Source organism: Pholcus phalangioides, unplaced genomic scaffold (assembly GCF_987345545.1).
Source record: "Pholcus phalangioides strain wild (caught in Gottingen) unplaced genomic scaffold, Ppha-v1.0 ptg000009l_1, whole genome shotgun sequence".
In the NCBI taxonomy this organism is placed as follows: domain Eukaryota; kingdom Metazoa; phylum Arthropoda; class Arachnida; order Araneae; family Pholcidae; genus Pholcus; species Pholcus phalangioides.
In genome coordinates this window covers 24,940,520-24,968,215 of record NW_028301602.1, presented here as the reverse complement: position 1 = coordinate 24,968,215, position 27,696 = coordinate 24,940,520, and the positions used below count along the sequence as shown (strand labels likewise).

Here is a 27,696-nt window from a genome sequence, read left to right as displayed (position 1 = left end):
GAATAATAAATAGCTATGGCATTGAATCAGACATGTCTGCCAGGAAAGCGGGGAAGTGAAAATAGGGCTACTATGTCCAGAGCGCGGATTATAGTGAAGAGCGAAATTTCTCATTACACCTGTCAACTCCCACTTGACATTAAGAACGTTTAATCCATATTATATTCAGATCTTTAATTGAGAAAAATAACAAATACGCAGCGTTCTTATATAGTATGTATTTGAAACCTGTCCAAATGATTATTATCGCAAGTCTTATTGTGTCTCTTGCATCCATCATGAATGTTTTAATAATATTATTACTATTAGCTGTATAATATGTCCTTCGTTGCTCGATATTTCAAGTTTATTTTATTCATGGGTGTCATTGAAACTGAAAACGCGTCAAATGTTGATAAATTAGTTTAAGCTGAGTCATATATACGCAAAAAACAAATTTTATTTAGTCAGACATGTAGTTGACGTCGTTTAAATGTATAATAGGCAATATATATCACGAAAATCGATACACACACAGAAAATATGTAGTATTTTTCCAGTTACCTGGTGCTTCAAAGTTTCATAAAACTTTAAGAATTAGTTACAAAGGAAGAGAGAAATGACGACAACAAATTACTGTTTGTACGAATGAGATCAGAGGAAGATTGGTTTCTGCAACTGAGCCGTCGTGTGGGAATTGCCATTGGCATTGTCTCGCGTTGTGATGATCCAGGTTCGAACCCTAGAGATGACATAGTGGTGGTCGGCTGAAGTTGTTTCTGTGAAGTTTCCTGTGTTTCACAACTTCAAGAGCAGATGCGATTTGATGTTGATGGCAGCACTAAAAACTCATACAGGACACTACGACTACTACTACTAAACCACACATGCACCACGTCCATATTTCTCTGCAGAACTTCTAACGAGTTGGTACATGTTGTGAACCTGACGTGAAGTTTGTTTCCTCGTAATGCTTGTTATGTGCAGTGCTACCATCTGCCACCAATTTTTCTCACTATGACTGAAGTGTTACTTCAGCCGACCACAACTGTGGTACCGGTGGGGTTCTGCTACACACTACTGGGGACCACGTCACGTCAGATTAGTGTGTAGTAGCTTTTAGATGCACGTGCACACTACATGCATAACTTAGTAATAAATTGCCCATAGCGATCGACTGTAGTTGTTTTCAGTTTGCAGAAAAGGAAGAGGTAGATCAGATTTTTTAAATCAAGTTTTCAATAAATTTGATTGGATGCACGTCCATTCTTCATTCGATGTCGTCAGGTTCATTTTTCATCATCTGAGCGCTATCTGTCTGTGACTTTTGCAACTAATGTTTTTCCTTTTGAAATAATCGTTTTATAGCAACTTGGGGACGTTTGAAAGTATACTCAGATTTCCAGTTTGTAATCGGCGTATTTCTAAAATTTTTACAGCGTGTTCAATGTAAACGATATGTGCATTAGAATTCGATGTACGACTCAGTTAAGACCCGATATAGTCACCAGTCAATATTGCTGATCAAAAATTGAACTTTAGTCATTTAATATGTTGTTAATGTTTTTTGAAACTTTATATAATTAATAATGAAATCAATCATTTTGTGAAGCTGTAAATATTAAACTACCTTCGATGGGGATTCGAGGTGGATTATGATGTCATAAAGGTGGAAATTACAGTAAACTCAATTTGAGCCTCCATCGGAGCCTATACAGATTCTAAAAAATTTATAAAGTGCAGTCCGTAAAGGTTTCGTGAAACTGGTTGGACAAAACCTGGGTTAATATGGGACGTAAGATGCCTCTCAAACGCAATGAAAACGACTCATTTTTTAAGATTCATTTTTCTTTGATCACCTAAAGTAAATGAGAGATGGACTGGGAGGGATGTTTTATCCCATGCACCATACTGAACATACACTCACATCTATGCCATCTCGCTTCCATTATTTCGCTCCCATCAAAATTCTTCACTTTGAAAATCATTCGCCAAAGTAATGCCTTCATGGGTCACATTTTTCCCTCGCTTGCGAACCAGCTAAATTCAGCAAGGACGGTTACCTGAATAAATAATAAGATAATAACTTGATAAACCTGAATAAGTTCGCTCTTATGAAAATGCGTATTAAAATATTTTTTACGTAACTTTTTTTCCATGTTTTGAATGCATACAGACTCTTGCTTTGATTTACTTCACCAGCTAAACTTCTATTCTTCTTCTTTATAGTTTTGTCATCCACGGCGCAGCCAGATGGACCAGTGTACATACCGAACAGTCCACAATCTGCAGCTCTGCAGGCAGATCGCAACATCAACTCCATTCTACCAACTGTGACAGTGAGGGGTTTTCTGAACTTCAGGACAACCGTAGATGGAACAGTCATCGTGTTCACCCCGGCCTCAGAGACACCCGAGGACCCAGCGCCGGCCCCTACAGTGGGACCCCAGCTTGCATCGAAGATATCGCCAAGGAGCGATGACCGATACACGTTCGCTAAAGAGCGAAGTAGTGATATCAGGACGACGGAGTTGGAGAATGAGGCGCACACGGGTGACGACAGAGACTCTGTCAAATACAAACCGGGTTTGAACGGCCTCACGACTCCACAAGATTCCAACGTTGGAGGTGGTGGTGGTGGCGTCATATCAAAATCGCCGTTGGTCCAACCACAGTACCCAACTGGCCTCGTGACGGTGCTTGGAGGCACGAGGGTGAACGATGGTGCCACGACAGTTTTTGAAACCAAAGTGATCGGCACGTACATAGACGGAAAGTACGCTCAGATATTACAGAGCACCTCACAGATCATATTCTCGGCGTCAAAGAGTGCGCGTCCCGAGGACTTCCTGACACCGAAGCCAAGCCCGTCGAGACCTGACCAAAACTTGTTGCACTCTTCCACATTATCAAACTCCATACTAAAAGAGGAGTCCGTTTCATCCAGGTATCGGCCAACTACCCCTGGTGGAATCACAAACGAGTATCTGCCTACACCTGCCGAAAGGCAAGCCGAGAGGAGATTGGACGATCCCCTGAACGTCAACTCCGTTCTTCAGACCTCCTTCAAACTGCCTGACAGTACTCAGAACAAGATTATTCATCCTACTCAGTCTCTAGAGAAATCTCAGACGAGATCGTCGTACACCCTTTCCAGAAGGTTCAGGCCGACTTCGGCAGCAATCGAAGATGAAAACACGGTGCCAGAATTCCAGAACACCAGACGGCCAGGTTCCAGGAACCGCTATGTTCTGCCCAGACGGAACACTCCTTCTGTAAGTACTCATCTTACCACACTCAATTCGGAGGATAATTTATTTTTTAACATAACGATTTCTCGAGGTGGTTTCACGTGACGTATATTTTTTTTAAGCTCCGTGCAATAGGCAAGGCCGTCTAAAACACACATGAAGCCCATATGAGTACGGCCGTGGGAGAGGGGACGCTCGTAGTAATGAAATTCGGTGCAGTGATTATCGTGAGTAAGCATGTTAATCGGTCTAAAAGACACATAGGCCCTACAGCTAGGCAGGAATTCCAGGACATCATTTTTCCAGGAGGCTCCATGGTGCTCTTAGAACGGAGCTGGCAGTAGAAACGAGAAATTATACAAACTTCATCGCATGAAAAATAATTTTGTGTAACTATTTACTGATGATTTTACACAACTTTCATTTGAATGAATTCATTTACTATACCTTGGCGAAAGTTTTCCTATGCCCTTCTAAAAGTATATATATATATTTAGTATAATAGTATATATTTCCTATGCCATTCTTCTATTACCTTCAATATCAATTCAGAACAAAAGAAGTGGAATATTGTACGTGTCCACTACAGACAGACATGACCGCCCGACAGACCATCTTGGGATGTTTTGCGCTCTTTCCCAAAATATTGGACGGTCTCGGAGATACTGATGATGTCAGACTCGATGAATCGAACCAGAACCTCGCTAGCATTCACCAGAAACTAACGAAGCAGCGCGTTATATAACACTCCAGAACAACACACACACACGTGCGCGAAAAGTCACAGCGCAGAACACTGTTCCCCGCGCAGGCGTCTCTGCCATATTTTCTGCTTCCTTTCTTCCTTGTAATCTTGTGTCTACTACATGAAAAATTCAAGCATTTTCAACTGCAACGCTCATCTCCACATTAAAGCACGAATATACAGAATCTCCTCCACAAGTTCAAATAGGGGCACTGAAATATCTATCGACCAGGCCCCGGCATACAATTCATACACAAGCCAATAATATTCAATTTCTTTGAGCTCGTACCTGTAATCCATTCGTCGGAATTTTGTTAGTTCATTGACATTTTCTGGTGGCTACAGATTCATAATTTTTTTACGAAAGTTGTGCAAAAAAGTTCGTTCATAGTGAAAGAATATTGGGTTTGTATATTTCGGTTATAACTTCTCCTGGATGTAATTCGCTTCCTGATCTCTCCGTTTGTACCCAGTAATTAAGCCACATTTCCTGTTGAAAACATTTGATTGCACTGCGAAACGTCAACAAAAATCATTTGGAATTCCTTTCTCAATGACAAACTGTCATCAGACTCATTTTTACATGGACTTAGTTTATTTCCTGTAGAGAAATGTGACGGACTCATTAGTGTCGTCACGTAATTAAAGGCCGAATATTACTATCATTTGAAACGATATAGAGTTGTCACATTGGAAGTAGATAACTGGGAGACACACGCACATTAAACATGGAAAAAGCGTCATTGACTATGTGTCACGAGAACGCGATTCATAAGACCAAGAAAGGAACTTCCTGGTGCGACACCGAGACAAGGAAAAGTGCCACTAAATTTCACGCCCATTGTTTTTCTCCATGAAGAGAGAGAGAAAAAAAAACTACTAATTGTCGATCGAAACATCGTCATCATTATGGGGAGAAGCCGAAAGTAAAAAATATAAAAACTTCCTTATCAAGTTACTTTGTATGGTGTCAATGTGTTGGACACAAGATCACTTCCGCCGCTTAAATCACTTCTCAAAGGGCTCTTTTCTTCTCCTCCATCTTCGTAATTAATTTTACGACGTGAAGCCACTCTCCGTTTTGTCATTATTCCTCAAACAACTTCCTCTCGCAGATCCTTTATCGTTCGGAAACGCTATTAGTTTATCACATAATGATACAGTATCTGTAATGATAAGGTTCGAAATTAGGTTTACACGTGATGGAGTTATCCTTTACAGACAAAAGAAACTGTTGATTTCTGTCAGTATCCTCTCGTTTGAAATGAGTTATGTTCACGCATCATCACACTCGTCTTAACGGGGGAAAATCGATTCTTATTTTTGTTATGTCATTTCTTGAAAATAATTATAGATAAACGTCATTGTAAGAGATATTCTAGAGCGATCTGTAAACGCGAAATTCTTACTTGAAAGCATTATCAACATGGAGCTTATCATGTCTGGGAACACAAAGAGAACTTGTGTCCATTGAAAATTTAGTGCAATCATTCTAAATGATTACACTTCGAATTAGTGTGTGTAGTTCGTAATGTTTCGAATTAGGTTCAATCAGATCTCATGTTTTTCAAAAACATAACTTGATAATATCTAATGATTTCAACTCTTACATCTTTGCACAATACAGGCACTATGCACTTGTATTTAATGTACAGTATTTAATAGAGTTTCGTCTTATATTTTCTCTATTCTACTGGGTGATTCCTTACTCATGGTGTAAAGGAACTTTGAAGCGTGACAGAGCACACGCAGCAAACTGAAGCGCTTTTTTTTTTTTTTTTTTTTTTTGTAGAATTGCAGAGAATTCCTTAGTCAATGCATTTCTTAAAATCACTTATTCGCAGTGCCTTATTTACAATTTGTTTTCACCATTGAAAGGCGCTGTTTCGCTTGGAATGCTAAAAAATTCTCTCTAGATGAAACATTCGTCTCAGGAACATGGGTGATGATTATTTGCGATAGCGGTATTGCAAATAACGGACGTATTTACGAAATTCGAAAATCCAGATATACCATTTTCAAGCATGCCAAGCCAAACACTTCCCTCTGCCAGCGGAAAAAATGAATTCCAAATAGTAGGATGCAATTTTTTTTAAAGAATGATGTAAATTCCAATTTTCAATTGTGGATGCTCGAGTACCAACAGTATTTTTTATCAACCCTTGAAGCGGCAATGACGAGATATCTCGCCTCCATAAAAAAGCCTCTTATTTTAGCATTGCCAAGCCCAGATGTTTTGTAAAAATGATTTCCCAATAAAAAAGAAACTTTCTCCCATGCCCCTTAGTTTGCAGTTTCTGAAAATCGGATTTTCTTCCGTAATTCAAAAATATATGGCATTTTGCGGGGGGGGGGGGGGGGGGTGTTTAGTGATTTCTAATTGTCGCTTAAAGGGTTAAGAGGCCCGATCAACCCAAGATCTGATTCAGAAATCAAAATTTCCTATACAAAGCTGAAGGCGAGCACCCACTGGTCTAAAACACTACAACACCCCTGATCACCCAACTGAACTTTTACGGTTCAAACACATCGCACTTGCATTCATACATCACTTCGAAAAAAATTTTACTTTTGTATGCTTTCTCATCTATTCAATTTTCACCATGAGTTCATAATCACCCTGTACAGATACTTACATCATATCGGGTAAGTATTTTTTCATGATTATGGGTGATTCTGTGAGGTTCAATTTTATTTTTACCTTCTCTCATCTTCCAGGTTCGTCTAAACCGGTTCAAAGTGAAGTTAACGGTCCGCAGCGACGATGTTGCAGCCACTGATAGACTCGATAATCCTCAAGAGAACGCTTTCGATCCAGATGACGAAGGGCTTGAGGATTTCAATCCTTTGAATCCCATCGATCCAGCCAGAGTGACTTACGAGAAGACCACGATCACGAGTGAAGTCACCTTGCACGTTGGGAGGCGGAAATCAGTTCGGACGCTTACCATCACGACCAGCGTCCCCCGGACGAAGTACGGCTACGCTACAGATCCTCTCAATAATGATGACATCCACCACGCCAATAATAACGCGATATTTGCGACTACGTTACTGGAAGGTGAAGCCTTTCAGCCTAACGTGGTTACTCGAACGTATACGACAACAGAGAGGATGCTCAAGACATCCGTTGTTCCCATTTTGGATGGCAATTCTACTTCTTATCACACAGTGACAGAGAGTTTCTTTATCTTGAAACTGATAACCGGCTACAAGACCCTGCCTCCCGCCGATGTCACGTTGCTGACAACCGAAACGGAAGAGATAGAAGTGGAACACACCGAGACTCCTGATTCGGACATCGACGGGCTTCTAGACGGAGCCGTGACTCTGGAACCAGCTCCGCATCAACAGATTGTGCAAACAGCTGTACCTAACGGTCTTCTTCAGGCTTCCGGCAGCGGTAGGGAACATGCAATAGTCCCGTTAGACAGCTCCCAAGGAAGAGACGTTGATGTCCAGAATCCTTTGCTCTCACTTGGAGCTGCATTGCAACAGAATCCATTAGCCGCTGTTTACTTAGGTTTACAGCAACTGAACCGAAGGGCGACACTGTATTCCACCATCACGAAGTCATCCACGTATGTCGCAACTGACACCATATACAGCACCAAAGTTCTCAGTATTTATGATGGGCGTCGCACGAGAACGAGAACCTTGTCGGAATCGGTTACGACCACCGAGAGAACGGTAACCACATACACGACGACCGTGACACCTTACCTCAACACCGAGCTGTTTCCACAGAACCAGTTGCAGCAACTCTTAGCGACGCAACTGACTGGTGGGATGGGAGGAATGATCCCAGCTCTGCCTCCTCCCCCACCTCAATTATCGACAGTCACTTCGACTATCACGAAAGTGACCACGGCCACCAGCCTCAGCACTAAAATATACACGCTCATCTACAACGCAATAAGCACGAAATTCCGAACCGTCACCAGCACGTCGCTGTACGAAACCACCATAACAACGACCACGACAAGCGAGGTTCCCATCGCCATCACGGCACCACCCGGTGGAGTGTTCCCATTTCTAGGATGAGGTTTCGGATGAAGAAATGAACCCACACCCGCCTAATTTGACCAATCATCGATCATCTTTCAAATCGAAACAAAGAATCATAAATTTTTTTGACAAAAATTTTTGGCTTCATCACAATATTTACCAGCCGCTGGTGAACGAACATTTAGACTCACTAGACTAGTATTATCTATGAAATGCAATTATCGCATTTATTTCGTTAATAACAGCATACATTTTAGAATGGACTTACTTTGACGCTTCCCCTTTCGACTGATGAAAGCGAAAGTGAAAGACCTGAAAATGTGCAATATAAAAATAGCATTTTTTTACTAGGGTGTTTATATGAATAAATTTTTTTTTGTTGTGTTTTTATGAAATGTGTTCGAATCTACAAAATATGACACTCAAATCACATGACCAAAACGAAATATGATGTGGAAGGACAGCCTATATATAAAAAAAACTATATGGAAAATTAACGTTTCAGAGTTGTTGATGAAAACGGCTTGTGGACTTTATTACATGTTGTCAAAGATGAGCGACGTGTGACCTCGTGTCATTCTGAAAACATTTTAAAGAAAAGTGCTTCAGAACAAACGCCATTGGGAGAGAAATGAGTATGAAACAAACGCGATCTTTTCCCCATCTCACACAACACCTCTTGATGAAATTGAATGAGTGTATTTATTACATTCCGATTCTTTCGGAATAAAAATGAACAATTTATTTTCGTTTTTAAATCATTCCATTCGAAATCAACCGATCTACCTTCAACATTGAAAGAAGCTCCGATTTTTTTTTTTTTTTTTAGTAATTTTTACCGTATTGACGACAACGCTTTGAAAGCAATGGGTATCGCACCTACAATTTTGTTCGAACAACTCGATTATATTTTTCTAAATTCAAACTGAAACGATTTGTACATAATTTTCTCTCTTTTTTTGTGTAATAAAATCCCGTTTTATCGTTCGTTGTTTAGTTTTGTTTTCATTACGTCGAATTTAATAAACTGATACCTAAACACAGTGGTAAATTATTGAATGCATTACTGTATTATATTAGATTACTGAGCTATTGCAGAGCTCTCGGTGCTTCCTGAGATGTAAATATGAACGTTTTTGGATAAGAACGATTCCAATGGTTGTGGGCTAATATTATTAAACACACTGAACAAAAACTAATGAAAATACAGGATTATGACGATTTGCAATTAATGAATGATTCCAGAACTAATGGAAATTCAGAAAAAAATGAAAAATTATTCCATAACTAGTAAAATATCAAAATTTTAAAAAAAAATTCAGAATTAATAAAAAATAATTTCGTGATAATGAAAAATCAGAATTATTCATAATCTGAAATCAAGAAATAATTCCATAAATATTTATAATTTAAAATTAATGAAAAATTCCCGAACAATTTTAAGTTGAACAATGAACAATTTGAAGTTAATGAACAATTTGAAGTTAATAAATGATTTCAGAAGTAATAAAAATTTCAGAATTGATGAAAAATAATTAATCAAATTTCAAAATTTATGAAAATTCGTAATGAATAACAATTCGAAATCAATGAATAATTTCAGTTCTTATGAAAATTCAGAATAAATGAAAAATAATATTTTGGAAATATTAAAAAGTTATTGTTGAATGGAAATTCAAAACTATGATTCAAATACATAATTCCAGAGACAATAAAAGTTCCTGAATTAATGAAAGAAATAATTTTTCTTACTATAATATTGAACTGATATTAATAATTTAAAAATTAAACAATATTTCACATAAGACTGCTAACTCCGTGTCAGGTATTTTTGAAAATTGTCCCGAAAAAATATATTGTACCTGTTCAATACGACAAGGCGCGCATTTGAACTTTTTTTGGGGTCACAATTTTACCGTCAATGTCCATCCTCAGAAAAAAAATATATGTAGGGATGTAAACGCAGGATCGACCTTTGAAGGGAGCACAAAAGACTTAAGGGGAGAGCACAAAAATTTTCTTCCCGAGAAATTTTGAGTAATCAGCCTTCAAAAAAACATTTAAATTAACGAAAATTGGTTTATATAGCATAAAAAGGGTAGTTTCTTTCGGTATTTCAATTTTCAGGGCTGCGGGATTTCTCCACTCTCCCCCCCCCCCTTCCATCTTCCTGCGTTCGCCTCTACTGTCATGTCAACTCCATAAATGCAACTTGAACTTGAATGGGATGTCGAAGACTCAAGAGCGAGAAAGAGATCGTTAAAACGACGATGAAATAAGATACACTATAAGGATTGAGAGCTGTCTTGAATTTCTTTATTGCGAGTCAAAGGTTCAAGATGTGTGCAATATAACTCTGCATGTACGCATACGTATCAATATGGGTTCGATTTCTTCTGGAAGTTAGTGTAGCTTCCATAAAAGTAAAATGACAAGTTCGAAGTCTGAAACAGATTATCTTAACCCGGTCCTTGGAGAGGTTCCAGGGGTCACACACAGTGAGCATGGATGAGATAACAGTTAAGTTATTGTTTTAACATTACATGCGCTGAATATTATTCTGCGAAGGTCTTGTCCTTCATCTTCATGACCAAGGCAATCCCCAGTAGTCGTCTTATTTGTTCAAAGGGTCCGTGAAACACAAAAGATTAACCGTTTAAGAGGTTTTTAAAATTTTCCTTATCTGCATTATAACTGCCACATTGGAAAACACTAAATCTTTTAGAAATTGTCACCTCTTCCAGAAGAATCGTTTTTCTCCAATTGTGCACTGATTAATTCTCCCCCCCCCCCCCCCACAACACAAAATAATAAAACTAGAGAAGGAAAAACAAAATATAGTTTCCTGTTATGTATGCTGTACCAAAGCCTCCTAGATACTAACTACTAGGAGGCTTTGGCTGTACGCAATAATACTAATTTTCCCTTCGATAATACTACCTCGAAGGGAAAAGAAAAACATGGTCTCTGTCCCCTTCGTTATCAGACTCTGAACAAATGCTGACTCCGTCCACTAGCTAATGATATGGACAGGACGGAAGGAGGGAAGGGGAACATGTCATATGAGAAGAAAAGTTGAAGCGGTATCTGGGCTTGGGGATTTCCGTTATGGGAGGGTTTTAAGAACCCGTGATATCTCGGTATTATTTTAGTATTAAAAAGGGGGTTGCGAACCCCTCTGAGGGTTGTGTGGATTGGCTAAAGTGGTATTATTTTTTTCCATTTGCACATTTCAAATTTATCGAAATTCAATACTGGTGGCCGCCTGAAATAACCTTGGATGAGTAAAAGTACTGATTTAGACCGTAACTGGGTTTGGTGCCCCATCGCGCCGGACAGAGGGCCATCAAAGTCACCCTCTACCCATAGGAATCAGAATCTGAGACCTCAGGCAATTTGTGAGTCCCTCCCACCAATAAATCATGAATATACAATGCAATGTACCTTGCCCACGGCGCTACTTGGTGAGAGCAGGACGGGGTCTGATTCTCCGGGCGTTGGACCAACAAGGGAGCCAAGTTTACTCTTTACTCATTCGAAATTTCGAGGTGGGGGCACCAAATGAATACTTGCCTTTGGGCGGCGAAGTCAGTTCTTGTTTTTAATTGGGGACCTGCGTGCGTCCTTAATTGATTATTCAAAATAATCATCTCATCATTCGTGATGCTCAACTTTTTCCTTTTTTCTTCGCAAAAAAAAAAAAATTACTTTACGGAAGTTTGCAGAAACTCTCTATTTTTCCTCTTATTGACAATTTTTTTAAGCAATTTTACTTCTAATTGGCGATCCCCCCCCCCCCTCCTCAATTTAGCAACTATTTTTGGCGAGAATCGGCATAGTCCCGTATTTATGTTCTCGTACTTTTCCCAATGTTATGGTCAGATTCAGTCCACAGCTCCATCCTGCTGAGAAGTAATGAAATATTTTAGCGCCATCTACGGAGAAATGAACATAAATTCCTCGTTTACTATTGTAACTTATAGTGAGTGTTTGAAACCTCCTCCTCTATCAATCACAGCCGGCGCTTCTTGAACTGGAAGGTTGCTTGTGAATGTCAACATTAAGTAAGAAATTGTTTTTCCGGGGTGGTATGTCGTCTGCTTGAAATCTAATTTATCGTCATCGTTTGTCTGAAATTGCCGTCATCGTCATGTCTGGAAGAAGATGCAAAGAAATCGATTCCGATCTTTTCGCGGCTGGTTTCATCGACTCATTTGATTACGTGCTGGTTGATTGCGATGGTAAAAACAAAAATTTCTTTTGAACAATTCATTTTATTTCACAGTTGCGATGATAAAAAAAATTAGTTGAAATAATAACAAAAATAAGTTGAATTTTTTTATTTTTTTTTATTTTAGGTGTTCTGTGGATGGGCGTTGAATCAATCCCTGGTTCACCAGAGACTATTACTGCGTTACATAATATGGTAAAATGTCATTATGTATATTATTTGCATTACTGTATTTTAAATGTCGTTATAGTCAGCTTTATTATGTATCAGTGGAAGGCTCGAGGAGCATGGGCGGAGATACGGGGGAGAGGCGTGGGAGGCAGTGCCCCCTCCCCTTCCAGCGTCAAAAGGTGGAGTTATACAAATACAAATACAATGCCACAACAGTCAAATTGCCCAACGAGGTGGCTGACTTAAGAACATCATGGATCCCCGAGCCATTTTTTGGAGGCCCTACCTACCTACTACTACTACACCACCCCCCTCCCCTGCGGAACCCCCCAACGAATCTGTACATGCGGGAATGTGTACGTGTAGTGAAACCTGACGTGAAGTTTTTGTTGTTTCTCTGTAATGCTTGTTATGTGTAGTGCTGCCATCTGCCACTAGTTTTTCTAACTATGAGTGAAGTGTTATGATTGAATTATTTATCGTTGTAGGACTCTTTTTAACGGGGAGATCGGCTCGCATTTGCGCCTTGAAGTTGGGAACCACAGAAAACCAACTGCAGCCGACCACGACAGTTGACAGATCTAATGTATATGCGTATACATCAGTTGACATCATCATCATTGTGCCCCCTAGATTTCCAAGACTATCTCCACATATGTAGAGGAGTTCAGTTATCATCATGAAGGAAAAACGAAAATTAGATAAGGATTGAAAATGTAGAAGTCTGAAATCCTATAGCCAGGGGTTCTTAAGGTCCAAGCCAGGGGTTCTTAACCCTTTTCCAGCCGTGACCCAAACACAACAACGTGACCCAAGGGACAGTTATGAAGCCAGTGACACAATAAATGTATTCATGAAAGTGGATAGGTATGGCTTATATAGGAAGCTGCAGCAAATCAAGGTTGAGTTGCGGTCCATAGCTGAAAAATCCCTGGCTGTATGTAGATTTGCACGACCCATTTCGGAAGCCCTGTAAATCAAAATTGGGTTGTGTGACCCTTAGCTCAGGAATCCCTATTGGTATGTACTATCTCGGATACCCTTACGAATCAAGTTTCAGTCATGACCCATAATTCAAGACCCCCCTGACTGTTAGTGGATTTCGACAACCCATCTTCGAAGACCTTCCAAATCAGGTTTGAGTTGTGACTAATAGCTCAAATATCCCTATCTGTAGGTCTAAGTGAATTTTTACGGCCCAACTCGAAAGTCCCTGTGAATCAAGTTTATGTTGAGACCTATAGATCAAGAATATGTGACTGTTAGTGGATTTGAATAAGCCATGGATTGGTCGATCACACTGACCCAAGTTTGTGTTGCAATCTATAAGTTGAGAACCCGTGAATTATGCCATTTGTGATTGTTGCTTAATTTCTATTAACTTATATATTTTTCATTTGTATGTATACACAACTAAATATAAAATGGAACAGCTGTAGTATAGTTGTCCCTCATTTTTACGAACTTGCAAAAACAAGGTCTTTCCATTCACGGTTCACTGGCAAAACTGCACTTTCTCCGCATAGTATCTAAACGGTCAGAACATTACTCTTCTTTAATTTTGGCAGCCCTCCATCTGATCTTTCAAAATTCCCCACGTTAAACTTTGAGGCAAATAATTTTGCTTGTTGTTTCGAAAGATTTCTCTCGATTGAAATTTTTATTCAGTTGAAGTTTTTACCTCTTATATTCCCCCAGCCAAGCAACGTGTGCCATTTCAATCTCTGGATATCTCTTTTCTGTAATATTTTCAGCATGATGGAATGACATTGGATCCACTTGCTGCAGAAACGATCTTTTGATGATATTCCATCCCACTTTTAAAGAAATTGTCCGCATTTAGATCCAGGATTGTTTTACCATTTTAAATTGTGCCAGATAACTTGATCAAATTACAGCTCTTAATGATTAGCTATAATTACCATGCCCCCGCCACAAGCTGCAGCAGGCTCCTTGGCAAGGACCTTCTGTGGGCTCCGCTACAAGGAATTTATAGTGTAAAACAATAGACCGTAATTTTTCAGGACTGGAGCCTTGTAAATATTGCACTTGTTAGGGCCATGATCAATACTTACACCCATCCCGTAAACAGACATTGGAAGTATTTTGAACCTGTGGGGCTTGTCTCAAACTTTATGTAAACACTTTTTATTTCTGAACAACTTCTAGTGGTGCTCAGACCTGTGCCACAAATTCCTGTCACCCACAACATGGCCTGTAAATAGAAAGTTAGTATAACGTGGCAAGTTTCATTGAGAAATTCATTCAAATTTGTTTCTAGTGCTCCAGAGCTGCTCAAATAAGAAACCAATTTTATTTAATTTGCCTTTATTTGACCGTTCCAAAAAAAATTACTGAGTGGAGGAGGGGCAAATGCACACTTGTGTCAGAGTATGTTCTTGTTTCTGGTATTGCGATCTTAGGCCAAACCATTATAAGGTAACTGTAATACTGGCATCATTAAAGGAGTGACATACTATTGTAAAGGCATATGCACATCTGAAACTCATTGCTAGGGAACCTCAGTAACTAAAGTAAGCATTCCGAAAGTGATTGTCGGAGCCCAAGAACCATTGTTGCCGGACATTTTTCTGTGCATTTTGGGCATTTTCCCAGTTTTGAGAAACTTTTAAAGTAGCCTATCGTTAAAGTCCGGCCCCGTTTTGTATGTATCCGAAATTTGATGACAATTAATTTAAAATTGTAGATTTGTATAGATGACATACACACACACACAAAATCAATTTCATATATATAGATTTCTTTATCCTGCATTATTTTTTTGATTTTTAAGTGTTTTGCTCTTGATGTATGCTCGTATTACGCAACATAAATGTACTTGTTTCTTTGATATCTATTCATTTGTTTCAGGGTAAAAAGATCATATATGTTACGAATAACAGCACAAATGATAGAAGTAGTTATGTAAAGAAATGTGATAAGTTGGGCTTCCCTTCAGAGTTGGTAAGTTGTTATTACACTGTATTTCAGAAATAAGCACAGTTAGTTTTCCCACAACATGTAGACTTTTTTTCACACAAAGCATAAAATTTCAATTCAAAACGGCTAAAAAATAACACATACAGTTACACAAAAATACAGTTTTTTACATGAATCAGTCTGATTCATAGTACTGTGCAATATGCATTCAAAATCTGCAGTAAATGCAGCTAACTGACTAAGAAAAAAAATTATGTGCAAAAAATTTGCACACAAAAAATGTGAGTGATAAAATGATAGAAAGAGATAAATCATTGCCACAACTAGCAAAGTCAGGGCTGCAAACTTGGGTGCAAAAAAGTTGCCATGTTTGCACTGACCATGCTCATGGAAAATTAAACCTTAAACTTGGTTAGTACATAAACTTTTTAGGTCAGGAAGTACTGATGTCAACCCCACTTATGCAGCCTATATTCGCTTAGGCTGAGTGCCCTAAAGTTTCCCCTCGTTTCAAAGCCATGTTAAGGTGATGTGGGCAAATTTTATTGATTCTTTTTGTGTCCGATTTTCATGCCTTTTGTTTTTAATTTACAAAACAAGAGTGAGCCTGTTAAGGAGTCATATATGTTCTAATGTTAAATTTCTGGTGGTGTGCATCCCTAGGGATTGAAAAATATAGGTGATGCTCAGGAAGCATGAGTAGTGTTTCATCAGTTGGTAGATGGCTAAAACAATGATTTTGACTAAATTTAACTGACTTAAGAGAGTGATGGAAGCACCGTCACTCTGGAGGCCACCAGGATTTTGGTATAAATATTGCTTCATTTAAATAAGGTTTCATTTATTGTTCAAGTGACAACTTTTATCCAAACACAACCAAAGCCTCTTATGAGATTGAGGGCCTCCTCGCATGGGGATACTCAAATCAAACTCATGTAGCCTCAACTTGAGAGTTGGTTTGACTGAGACAAGATGAGTTGCCCCAATCTCCCTCACACGGTGCTATTACAAAAAATCTCAAAGGCAGAGAAAAGGAGTAAAAACCTATATTAACATCACATTCATTCAGGGCCGCAAATAGGGGGAGCAGGCAGGTCTGGTGCCCCGGACACTGAACCAAAGTATCTAGTTGCAGCCCTGCATGCATTCCATTCAAGAATGATTTTGGGTTAGGGTAGCATCAAAAAACATTTCTGTAACAAATACAAGTTATATAAAATATAAGTGTGTTTACCCTTGTTGTTACAAAATTCAGCATCGTGCACATCTCGTACAACCTCAACCGATGAAAATATGAAGAAATATTTCAAGAGCTGCATTACTTTTACTGGGTTCAACTACACACAATGTTGCCATCGCTTCATGTGCAAAAATGGCATTAGTCACAAAAACAAGTTTTTAGGAAACAGCAAAAGAATTGAGACTAACCTTTTCTGCTGAATTTTAAAGCTTCAGCTATGAATATTTTTCACAATGCATCACCTTTTTTTGACATATAACACTGTCAAAGCGTGTACCAAAGTGGGAAATGGCAGAAAGTAAACTTTTTGTGAAAAACAGACTTATATGTCCCTTTTTGCATTAAGTGATTCAAATGTGTTGTTGCCGGTCAGTCAATCTGCAAATTGTGTGTGTGTTTTTCTGCTTATGATTATTTTTGGCAGTTTGCAAATTATTCCTATTTATCTATCTATTGCTGGTCCACAAATTAGGCTACTTTTCCTATTTATTTTTTTTATTTATTTATTTTTTTTGCCAGTCTACAAATTACTTCTCTCATTTCTGCTGGTCCAAAAAATTGTTTTACTGTTTTCATCAGTCCGCAGGTGTAGAAACATTGAAGAACACTGCTCTACAAGCAGTCAAAAATATTATGTGGTTACCTCAATGCCCACAGTGAAATTTTATAGGATGCTATTGTAAGCAGGGTTTTTTTTTTTTAAATTTGTCTACAATGCCTTTCTGATATTCATTATTTCCGTCTTTATTTAGTCTCAATTATGTCTGAAAATCAATCTTTTTATTTTGCAGGATAATATTTTTTGCACATCCTATTGTGCAGCCGTTTATCTGCAGTCCTTGAACTTTCAGAAGAAAGTTCATATCTTTGGTGGCCCAGGTATTGCAAAAGAACTTGATATTGCTGGAATCAAACATCATCCGATTGGTGTGCGTAGTAAGATCATTATTATTATGTTTCATTGTCAAAGCTTAGTTTCTTGAATCCAGAATTTATTAAACACTTTGGAAAAAGACTCCAAATTGAGAAGTTATATAAATCAAGTAAAAAAATAACATTGAGATTTATTCAGGGTTGGATTTTGGACACAAGAGTCTAAACGTGTTCAAACAATCAAAAAATATTGTCATTATCATTATTAGAGTTAGGATTTTTATGCTCTAAAAACGTCTAAAAAAATGCTCTATAAAATATGCCTTTATACTCTTAAAAAACTGTAAATATACCTTATAAAACTAAAAATATGCCCTAAAACATTTTTCATTCCCTATCTCAGATAACATTAATTTTAGCAAAATAACATGATAATGAGAAGTGTTGATGCAGTCTGAACTATTACTTATTGTTTGAACAGAAATGCTTTGCTAACTAACCTCATTGAGCCAAAAATTTCCCTTTTGAGCAAGTTCTCCCCCACCCAAATTCAGAATTAATATACTGTCATCTATAAGTATTATAACTATTACCTTTAGAAAAGCACAAAATTAAAATAATTCTTTTTATTTGATAAACACGCTCAAAATTTCCCACAAAGCTAAAAATCTCCCTATTTACCGATTTTAGCCAATTTTTCCCAAGAATTACTATCACCGACACCGATTCAGATGATTAATCTAGTTACAGACACACACCAATGTTGTTGAAGGGCTAGTATTTTTATGCTCCAAAAATTCAGTACATTGCTGATTGGTTGAAAAACCTGAATTTCAGAATTTTTTACCAATCAGACTTCCACTTTTAATGCATAAAAATCTGTCAGAGGCAGGAACTGCAAAAACCAGTCTGAAGCAGAATTGGAATAGCAAGGAAAAAATAGTATATTTTTTATCAAAAATCAGGAAATACGCAAAAAATGCCTTAAAATTTTGAAAATATACTCTATCACATAAAATAAAAAAATATGCGAAGACACAGAAATCCGGGCCCTTATCATTATTGTTCTGAAATTATTATTTTGCTGAAATAGATTATTAAATGGGAAGAAACTTACTTTTGAACGAGTTCCATTCCTTTATATTTTGAATTATTGTTTTATTGAAATTATTTAGTTAAAAATACAAATGTTAATATTTTCAAATATTTTTGGTCTGCACAGAATCTAAGTACAATAAAAATTATCATTACTTTTACCACATCCAATGACAAATAACTAATTTAACTCATTTATCCACATCTGAAATGTAATCTATTTTTTGTGCCATTGTTATTTTCTGCACATGAGCGCCAATTAGACTGGCATCTACAGTTTAGGTAGCATTCATATATTTGTGTTATACAATGTGGTGTGGAACTCCACCGACATACTTCTAGGGGGGTGATTATACACATCAAAACAAATAACTTTTGCAATGGAATCTTCGGTCTAAATACATTTATCAAATCAGAAAACTAAGTACAGAAACAGCAGTAGGTCATGGATATCAAAGGAAAATAAAACATACCAATGTAACAAGCTATGCAAGCACTCACAGTAGCTGCTCAAAGTGATATCAGAGGGTACTGTTGAACAACTGACACTGGCCAATGAAGGAATGGCACACCCTCTCAAAGAGGCCTGATGTTGAGTTAATCTTGTCAGCAACAACAACAATTATCCTAGCAACACATTCTTTTGCTGAGTCTGCTTGTGTGTCATAGACTAATGATTTCAGTTGGCTGCAGAAAAAGTGGTCCAGTGGATTCAAGCCTGGGGATCAAGCTTGACATGTCACAGGTCAACTATGACCAATCCACCACCCTGGATATGTTGCTGCTTGCTTGGTGGTTCTCCCATTGCCAATGTTGTTTGACCCAAGGTTCCCATTGTAGAAATTATTTATCTTGACGTGTACAATCACCCCTAGAAGTTTTTTGGTAGGGTTTTGGACCACCCTGTATATTTACATTTTTTTCACTACTAATGTCAATTTTATTTTATATTGTCTATTTATATTTCCTTTCAGCCAGAACCACATCCTCCTGATTGGATGGAATATGTGAAGCAGCTACAGCTTGATCCTGAAGTATGTAACTAATTTCATTGGGATTTTGTATGCTTTATCTTAATGTGAACACAATAGAATATATGTAGAGAAAGATTTCTTCTCCACTTGTTTTCAAAATTCATCTCTTCCTCCATGGGGAATCTGCCTAAATCATCATCTTTCATCTGCAATCTTATATAACCAGTAATATTTTCCAGTTATAACCAGTCTTCCAAAAATATTATAATAGGATGTATGTTCAAAACTTCCAAAAAAAATTTGTTGTGAAAAAAAAAGAATACTCAGAAAACATCTGCTTATAGCAGGGGTTCTCAAAACTTTTTCCATTCTCTGCACCCCCTTTCCCTTATCACCCCCTCAACGCTTATCTGTGGTTCCTTAGAGCAGTTTGACAAAGAATCTCTTCAAATTTTATAGATCTTTTTACATTCTCTGAGCTTTGTAGTCTTGGCTGCCACTATGTGCATCCCTGACAAAGATTGGTGGTGCACAGTTTGAGAACCCCTGGCTTATGGAGTGTTTCTTTTAAATTAGATACCCTTCACAACTTTGAATTTTTTCCAGTATTCATGTATCTTTTATTATTTATTTAATTTATTTTTATTTTATTTATTTATTTGACACATCTTCCTGTGCTTTCATCACTTCTAGTTGCGCTGGGAAATGTTATAAGAAAATGAGTGCAATCTGCATTTATATCTTCGTAAGAACTCTGTTAAAAGTTCACAGTTGTGTACAGGGTATCTACTTCAAAAAAAAATCATAAGCATGTTTTTCTTTTATTATTTTTTTTATAAAAAAGTTTTAAATGAAATAGCAAATTTTTATGAATACGGGTATCCCCCCATAGGTTCATGCAATTTTTAAGAGTTCATTTTAGGAATTCCAACCTGCAAAATTCGGCTTAAGTTCAACTTCAATTCTGAAAATGGGCTAGCAAATTGAAGATGTAACATTTATATCCTTTTATGACAACATTGGATTTTTGATGATGTAGCTAAGAAAAGTATGAGATAAATTCTAATATAACTCACAAGATCTCACTGCTGAACAACATTTGGTAACACATTGGCAGTGTCATGAAAAATTTAATTGAAAAAAGTGGTTCTAGTGAAACTATAATTTTTATATTTGCGAGAGATATGCATAATTATCTGGATTAGCTACTAAAATGTTTATAAAGAAATGAAAAATGCTGCTTGTCAGCCAAATCTTAACTGTTTTATTAAAAATAGTTATCACCCTATCATACCAGGCTCTTCAGGAAAGAAAATGTCCACACTTACACTAGAATCAATCAGAAGTAGTGAAGGCAGAAAAAGTATTAATTTTGTGCATTCATATTGCCTAAATTTATGGGATTTATTCACTTATAAGTTTTAATAATTAATTCCTTAAAAAATTTCCCTTTGCTGTTGGGTTAATTTTATTTAAATCCTTTTGAAGAAAACCAATCCCCTGTTAAATTCAACTCGCTTTATGCGATCTTTACTTGCGCAACTATTTTCCAGAACCAATTAATCACGCCTGTATTAATCTTTAATTAAATATTATTTATTCATAATAGCTTTCTTTAACACCAGGGCACTAATATAGTGCATTGTAAGAAAATACTCTGATGTAGAATGTTTATTTTCTTAGGTTGGTGCTGTTGTGTGTGGTTTTGATGAGCATATCAGCTTCACAAAAATACTGAAAACAGCAAGTTACCTCAAAAATCCAGAATGCTTATTTGTTGCTACAAACAAAGACGAACAGTTTCCAACTGATAGAAATTTAATCATACCGGGTATAATAGTTTTGCTTTGAATAGCTCTTATTTTAAATGTTAGTTATTTTCTATCTGTGCTATATTCAATTGGGCATTAATTCTGTGTTGGTGTTTACATACATATTATGTGTGTTTAACTTATTATAATTCAATGAAGCCTTGCTACAACAATAAATTTTCCTCTACAATAATATTTGTTGAAGAATTTTTCTGCTAAGAAGCTTGAATGACTGCCGCCTGGCAGTCGAGTGGTCGAGGGAACTAATTTCTCACTGTGCAAGGCTGGGTTCGAATCCCGGTTCGGGCATGGATGTTTACTAACTCTAACAAATTCCCTGGACGGATCATGCTGATCCCTTGAGAATACGTGAGGATCACGTTATTTATATTAAAGAAAAAAAAAGCTATATTCTAATGTTAAATAACCACCTCTCGATATAACAACAATCTTTCTACAACATTTTTTCTTGGTCCCCCCCAGAGTGTTGTTATATTGAGATTTTTCTGTGCTATTAGATTAGATTATTATTTCTGTATATATAACACATATTCATCCATAATCTTATCATTTAACAGGCTCTGGATCATTCATAGCTTCGATTGAAAAAGCTTCTGGGAGAACAGCTCTATCTCTAGGCAAACCCAGCAAGTTTATGTTTGATTGCATCAAAGCAAAGCATCCAAACATCGAGCCAAAAAGATGTTTAATGATTGGTGATAGGTCTGTCATATTTTTTTTTCGCACCAAAACTGCTCATTATCTTCTCATAGTCTAAGGCCAGGATTACACTATTGAAAGTTTTAGAAAAGTTCTTTTATGGAACTTGAAGAAAAAAAACAACCAATAAGCTTATTGCTTACATTCGCTTGAATTTGACCGGTAGGCTTGTAGAATTGGTTGCATTTTTAAACTTCTATAAAAGAACTTTTATTACACTTTTATAGTGTAATCCCGACCTAAGAATATCTTGGTTTGAGCATGACTCAAATACAATAATACTCTGATTCACATCCCTTCGACTTAGGACACATTTACATCCTCTCATCCTGATTTTTTTCTCCCAATTACCTTAATATATTTCCTGTGTATAATTCTTGGTGATGTATAATCCCTTCAGTAGAATTTCTCTCTTCTTTGAGAAAACATTTTTTCAATAATTAAAATAATGAAATTTTAAGTAATGGAAACACACACAAACATTTTTCTGGAAAGAAAATATTTATTTTTCTGACCCATCTCTGTACACTATCAATCTTTTATTTAAAAAAAAATATTTTTACAAATTAATTTTGAAAATATTTGTGTCCATTCTACCAATTTTAACCTCTCAGGGAAAAGAAAAACTGCAGATAATATGCAGCTACATACATGGTGTCTTGTAAATCACAATTCTGTCTTTTTCTCATCTATGGTTCTAGTTTAAAAAATGCTTAAAATACATTATCTCGGCGAATATTGAACTTAGAAACGTGGATTTTTTAAAAATATTATTATTGGCCTCGAGAGAGACAAGACGACAACTTTCTAATTGGAAGTGAGAGGAGTAGAGGACCGTATAAAAGTTTAGGTTGTTTTTAATTTTATGACACTCTGTATCTCTTCACTCTCAAAACTGATACCAAGTCATTCCTGAACACATTTTGAGAATTTCTTAAATTGAAACCAGACCTCTACAACGAACGTTTGATGAGATAAAGCCCTGATTAGGACTTACGGGACACCCTGTATAATCAGCACTAAGAAATTCAGATGTATTTTTCTAAAAATAGTCCGCTAATTATACACAAGAAAATGCATCAGACACACTACTTTGACCAATTTTTCTCTATTTCTGAATTTCATTATCTCAGCAAATATTGCACTTAGAAACGTGGATTTTTTAAAATATTATTGTTGGCCTCGAGAGAGACAAGGTGACAACTTTCTGATTGGAAGTGAGAGGAGGATACAATGAACGTTTGATCAGATAAAGCCCTGATTAGGACTTCCGGGACACCCTGAATAATCAGCACTAAGAAACTCAGATGTGTATAATTAGTGGACTATTTTTAGAAAAATACAAGAAAATGCATCGGACACACTTTGAACAAGTCTTAGAGGCTTTTACCGTCACATTCGAAAAACAAAATCTTATATATAAATGTGAAAGTATGTATGTCTGCTCTTCATACAAATCTAGTTTTAGACCGATCATCGCCAGATTTTGAATATATACCAAACAGGGCCGGGATTGAACCATAGTCTACTTTAAAAGTTTGTCAGAGCTGGCCAAATGCCTGAAATAGGCAAAAAACTGTTGGGCAACAATGGTTTTGGGGCCTCAACAATCACTTTTGGAATGTTTACTTTGGTTACCGTAGTTCCCAACAATGCGTTTCAGACGTGTATACCATTTATGACCGTGTATGACCATTTACAATGGTTTGTCACTTTTCCAATCCAATAAAAATGGAAACAAAACATCTAGTGTTTCTAAGGGTACTGTATTAGGCAAAACAGTTTGTGAATACCTGGCTTCAGGATGACAAAAAAAAAACAAATTGCAAAAGTGTTTTTTCTCACTTTTTATATAATATTGCTGAAATGATCATGCGAGAGACTTATTTTTTTATCAATGTCATTGAATTTATATTTAAATTTTTCTATCACAGATTAAACACAGATATAGTGCTGGGAACTAGCAACAGTATGAAAACATTATTAGTTCTAACTGGTATCAGCAGCCTTGATGAAGTAAGGAATTACGAGGAAAGCACAAATGAGGATGACCACCTGATGGTTCCGGACTATTATCTTCCTAGTCTAGGCCATCTTGGAAAACTGATGAATGCATGGTGAACCATTCTCATGTCGGCAATTTGAATGTAAAATCAGTGGATATTGCAATATATGTTTTTTGTTTCATTTTGTTACTCTTTTATATGGAGCAATACTAAGAAAAGAGTCTGTTCTTTTATGTTTATTTCGGAATGTTGTTTTTTCTTTTTATAGCTTATCAATATTTATAAAAATTGTCAGTTTTTGACTGTCAAAATGAAGACATGATCAAATATTAAAGTATAAATTTATTGTCCTGATAGAAACAGCGTGGGGATTCAGCTAATAATTCTGCAGGTGATGACAATTGTCATATGATAATCATTAGGCTGTGCTGTAGTGAATGTTGTTCAAATGTCAGGGGCAGTATATTTCCCAAGAATGAGAATAGACTTGGTATGTCAGAGGATTCTGTGCTCCTTTTCAATCGCTTTTCCTTGAGGTATAGCATTTGCACAACAAGAATCTCTCATCAACAACTGAGCTTTCATGTTTGGTTTCTCCTTCTAGAAGAAAAAAAATAGAATTGTCTGACACATGACATGAAGTAGCTAATTGCATCTTGTGCTTGAAGGACTATACTTAATGTTGGAAAACTCAAACATTCATGGCTGTGCGCAAACGTCTCAGAAAATGTTCACATTGCCCAGGCAATTGTCCTGGAGTTTACCTTATTAAACAGTAAATTTTTCTTGTTTATTATGATTATTATATCGTAATTGTAAGTGGCTATGTGCATCACATATAGAATTATTAACAAATTTATTGGGCTGATTCGACCAGAATTACAATTTATAATATATAGAAGCAAGTAAAAAATTAAGTTTTTAAACATTTTTGTGCATGAACGAGAGGTTCCTCAAGATAAAACGCTGTTTTATAACATGACCAAATCTTTATTTTTTTACAAAATCGCCAATAACATTTGCAGTATACTTACAGAGCACTCAAGTAGCCCGCGATTCAGTTCCAGATCACTGAAGTAAGCTGTGGCATATTGACAGATCACACTGTGACACAGTTTCACACCATTTAAGTGACCTATGAGCACATTTAACCCTTAGACTACCTAAAAATTTCTATACCTTTCACATAGTACCAATGGGGTTGAATGCAGTTGATGAGATTCATTTATTAAAACAATGGGTTGTTCAATGCAAGAAATAATATTGCTATATGTATTACATACTCTTTATATGACCCCTGGGCTTCATATGAAACCTTGGATTTTTCGGAAAAAAATAGGTTTACAAGTTCTAAAGTTCATTTCAATTACATTTTTTGCAATGTATATTGCTATAGTCAGCCATGGGTCATTCCAAAAAAAAAAAAAATTATGTTCCACATTAGTGAAATGAAAAATTCAAAGTTGAATTTTAAAAATAAAATTGATCTCTCAAATTACAGCCAATGACTAAGTTCAATATTTCATAAATATTTTTCAGTTTTACCTTGTAACAATATTTTATTTTTTGGGTTTTATGACTGAAAAAGTCATGGATTTTGTCTACTCTTTTACAAAAACAAATCTCGCTGTAAAAAAATAAGTATTAGTATTTCTGCTGTTTTTATTTCTTAAAATAATGAAATCTGCTTATTTCTTACACATATGCTGGAAAAAAGCAGTTAAAAAAATAACTTTTTTTCCCTGTTGTTTTGATGGTTTGTCATTATTTTTTCGAAATAGCATTCAGAAAAGTTTATTTTTTTATTTTTTACATATATTTAGCTACTCAAAATCAAAACTTTTTATTTTTGACAGACAATGGGTTGGTGATTTATAATTCAGCATCTTAGTTCAAAGTGTTCTTAAATTTTTTTTGCCTGTGAACTGCAAAAATGCTTCCCATAACAGTGGATACAATTGTAACATACTGCACAGAAATGTTCAACTCCAGATCACTTAAGTGGCCCGCGACATATTTATGTGACCTGTAGTGTACTTACAGATCACTGCAGCACAGTTGCATATCACTTAAGTGACCAGTGGGGCATTTGTGGATCATTCAAGTGACCCACGTCACATTTCCAGATCACTCAAGTGGCCTTGACACATTTGCAGATATCTTAAGTAACTGGCAGCACTATTACAGATCACTTAAGTAACCCACGACGAGTTTTCAAACCAATGAAGTGGCTTGTGATGTCCTTTAAACGTATCAATTAGCAGCAAAAGTGTGAATTTGATGACATCAAATATTCAAGCTGTAGAAACTGAAAAAAACTTGACAATTTTTTTATTTGAAACAATTTTACGAGTTCAGTTTTAATGAATTTACAGTAATTGATCAATGTTGCTGAATTATGTAACGGTATTACCATTATTTATTGTTGGAAAATGTACAGGGTGGCCCATAAATTTGTGAATAGTGTGAAAATCCATAAAAACTGAAGGAATTGGTTTTTTAAATGCAGTTTTTAAAAAAAAATAAGAGTTATTCTCGTGAGGGATTTTTCTGGTACAGAAAAGTTAGTTCAATTTTTGTAAATAGTGGCCATTGTAAATCAGTCCGATAGAAATGATTGGATCTGAACCTTTCTTCAATCTCTGTGTCCGAAAAGCTTCAGCCATCTATTCGTGGGTGAGTTAAAACAACTTTACCAATAGTGCTTCATCCACCAATGTCAGCTTCACAGTGAAAACCTTATGTAAGCACCAGTAACAGTAAAATTCAGAAATTAGATATTAATCGTGTACTTTACATTTTCTGGGACTCTGATTTTCATAGTTTCAGTGATTTGCATACATGCAGTGCCCTCTATCGACAGAAATGTCAACTTTTTTCCCCTACAAAAAAAAATAAGCTTTCGCGAGATTAATTTTTTCACAAACCCCATGCAAATATACCATAAGTTTTTATGAATTTTCAAACTATTTATGGGACACCATGTATTGTTAAATGTGAAAATAGTGCTCATCTTCATTATTTTTAATTATTGATATTGCCGTTGGAATTCTTATCGATATTTTGTCTTTAAAAACGTGAATAAATTTGTTTTTGATTTTTCCAAGTTTTTTGGAAATTATTTTTAAATTTTTGATTGAATTTTTCTTAAAATGAATTTGAAATGCGTATGAAGGGCATAATGGGAGTCTGGTACTTTTATTTTTAGTAAGCTGGTTTATCCAGTTTGTGGGCGCGGCTCCAGATGAGAGCGATCACTTCTACCTAGATAATATGGGAAAAATCGGTCTATCTCTCCCGTGAAATACAGGACGATCTCGAGAACCTGTACAATCAACCACCCGTCGTAACACATCCGGATCCGCGTCTCCCAGTGTGGTTGACCTCCTCCAAACAATAACTCTCGCCATATCGCTATATTACAATTTACTGCCATTAAAGAGATGGGTTGGAAATGAAGGCGCGTCTATTGGTGATCGCGTCAAGTTCGTTAAGGAAAATATCTTATCTACATCCTCCCTCGGATTCAAACCCAGTGACAGTAATCTTCACGGTGGTAGACAAGCATCTTACCCTCCTCCTAGTTCCGACTCTGTCTCCTGAAATTAAACGGTAGCAAACTATCTTCGTGGCGATAGAACGGAGGTATTTT

At 36.6% G+C, this 27,696-nt stretch overlaps 2 protein-coding genes across 2 annotated transcripts in view; both read left to right on the top strand.

Moving 5' to 3' along the window:
* The window catches only part of LOC149082597 (uncharacterized), a 74,506-nt gene extending 65,536 nt beyond the window's left edge, over nucleotides 1-8,970 (top strand). The window contains exons 2-3 of the mRNA XM_089235864.1: nucleotides 2,209-3,254; nucleotides 6,694-8,970. Coding sequence (XP_089091990.1) covers nucleotides 2,209-3,254; nucleotides 6,694-8,019 — 2,372 coding nt within the window. The 3' untranslated portion in view covers nucleotides 8,020-8,970. The remainder of the gene's footprint in view (nucleotides 1-2,208; nucleotides 3,255-6,693) is intronic.
* Nucleotides 8,971-11,993: 3,023 nt separating this feature from the next.
* On the top strand, nucleotides 11,994-27,150 carry LOC149082596 (phosphoglycolate phosphatase-like). The gene is made up of 8 exons (XM_089235862.1): nucleotides 11,994-12,224; nucleotides 12,342-12,409; nucleotides 15,257-15,349; nucleotides 17,357-17,494; nucleotides 19,508-19,567; nucleotides 21,191-21,338; nucleotides 21,897-22,041; nucleotides 23,973-27,150. Exons 1-8 carry the CDS (start codon nucleotides 12,134-12,136, stop codon nucleotides 24,157-24,159), a joined length of 930 nt encoding a protein of 309 aa, XP_089091988.1. The 5' UTR covers nucleotides 11,994-12,133; the 3' UTR covers nucleotides 24,160-27,150.
* Nucleotides 27,151-27,696: the final 546 nt, after the last annotated feature.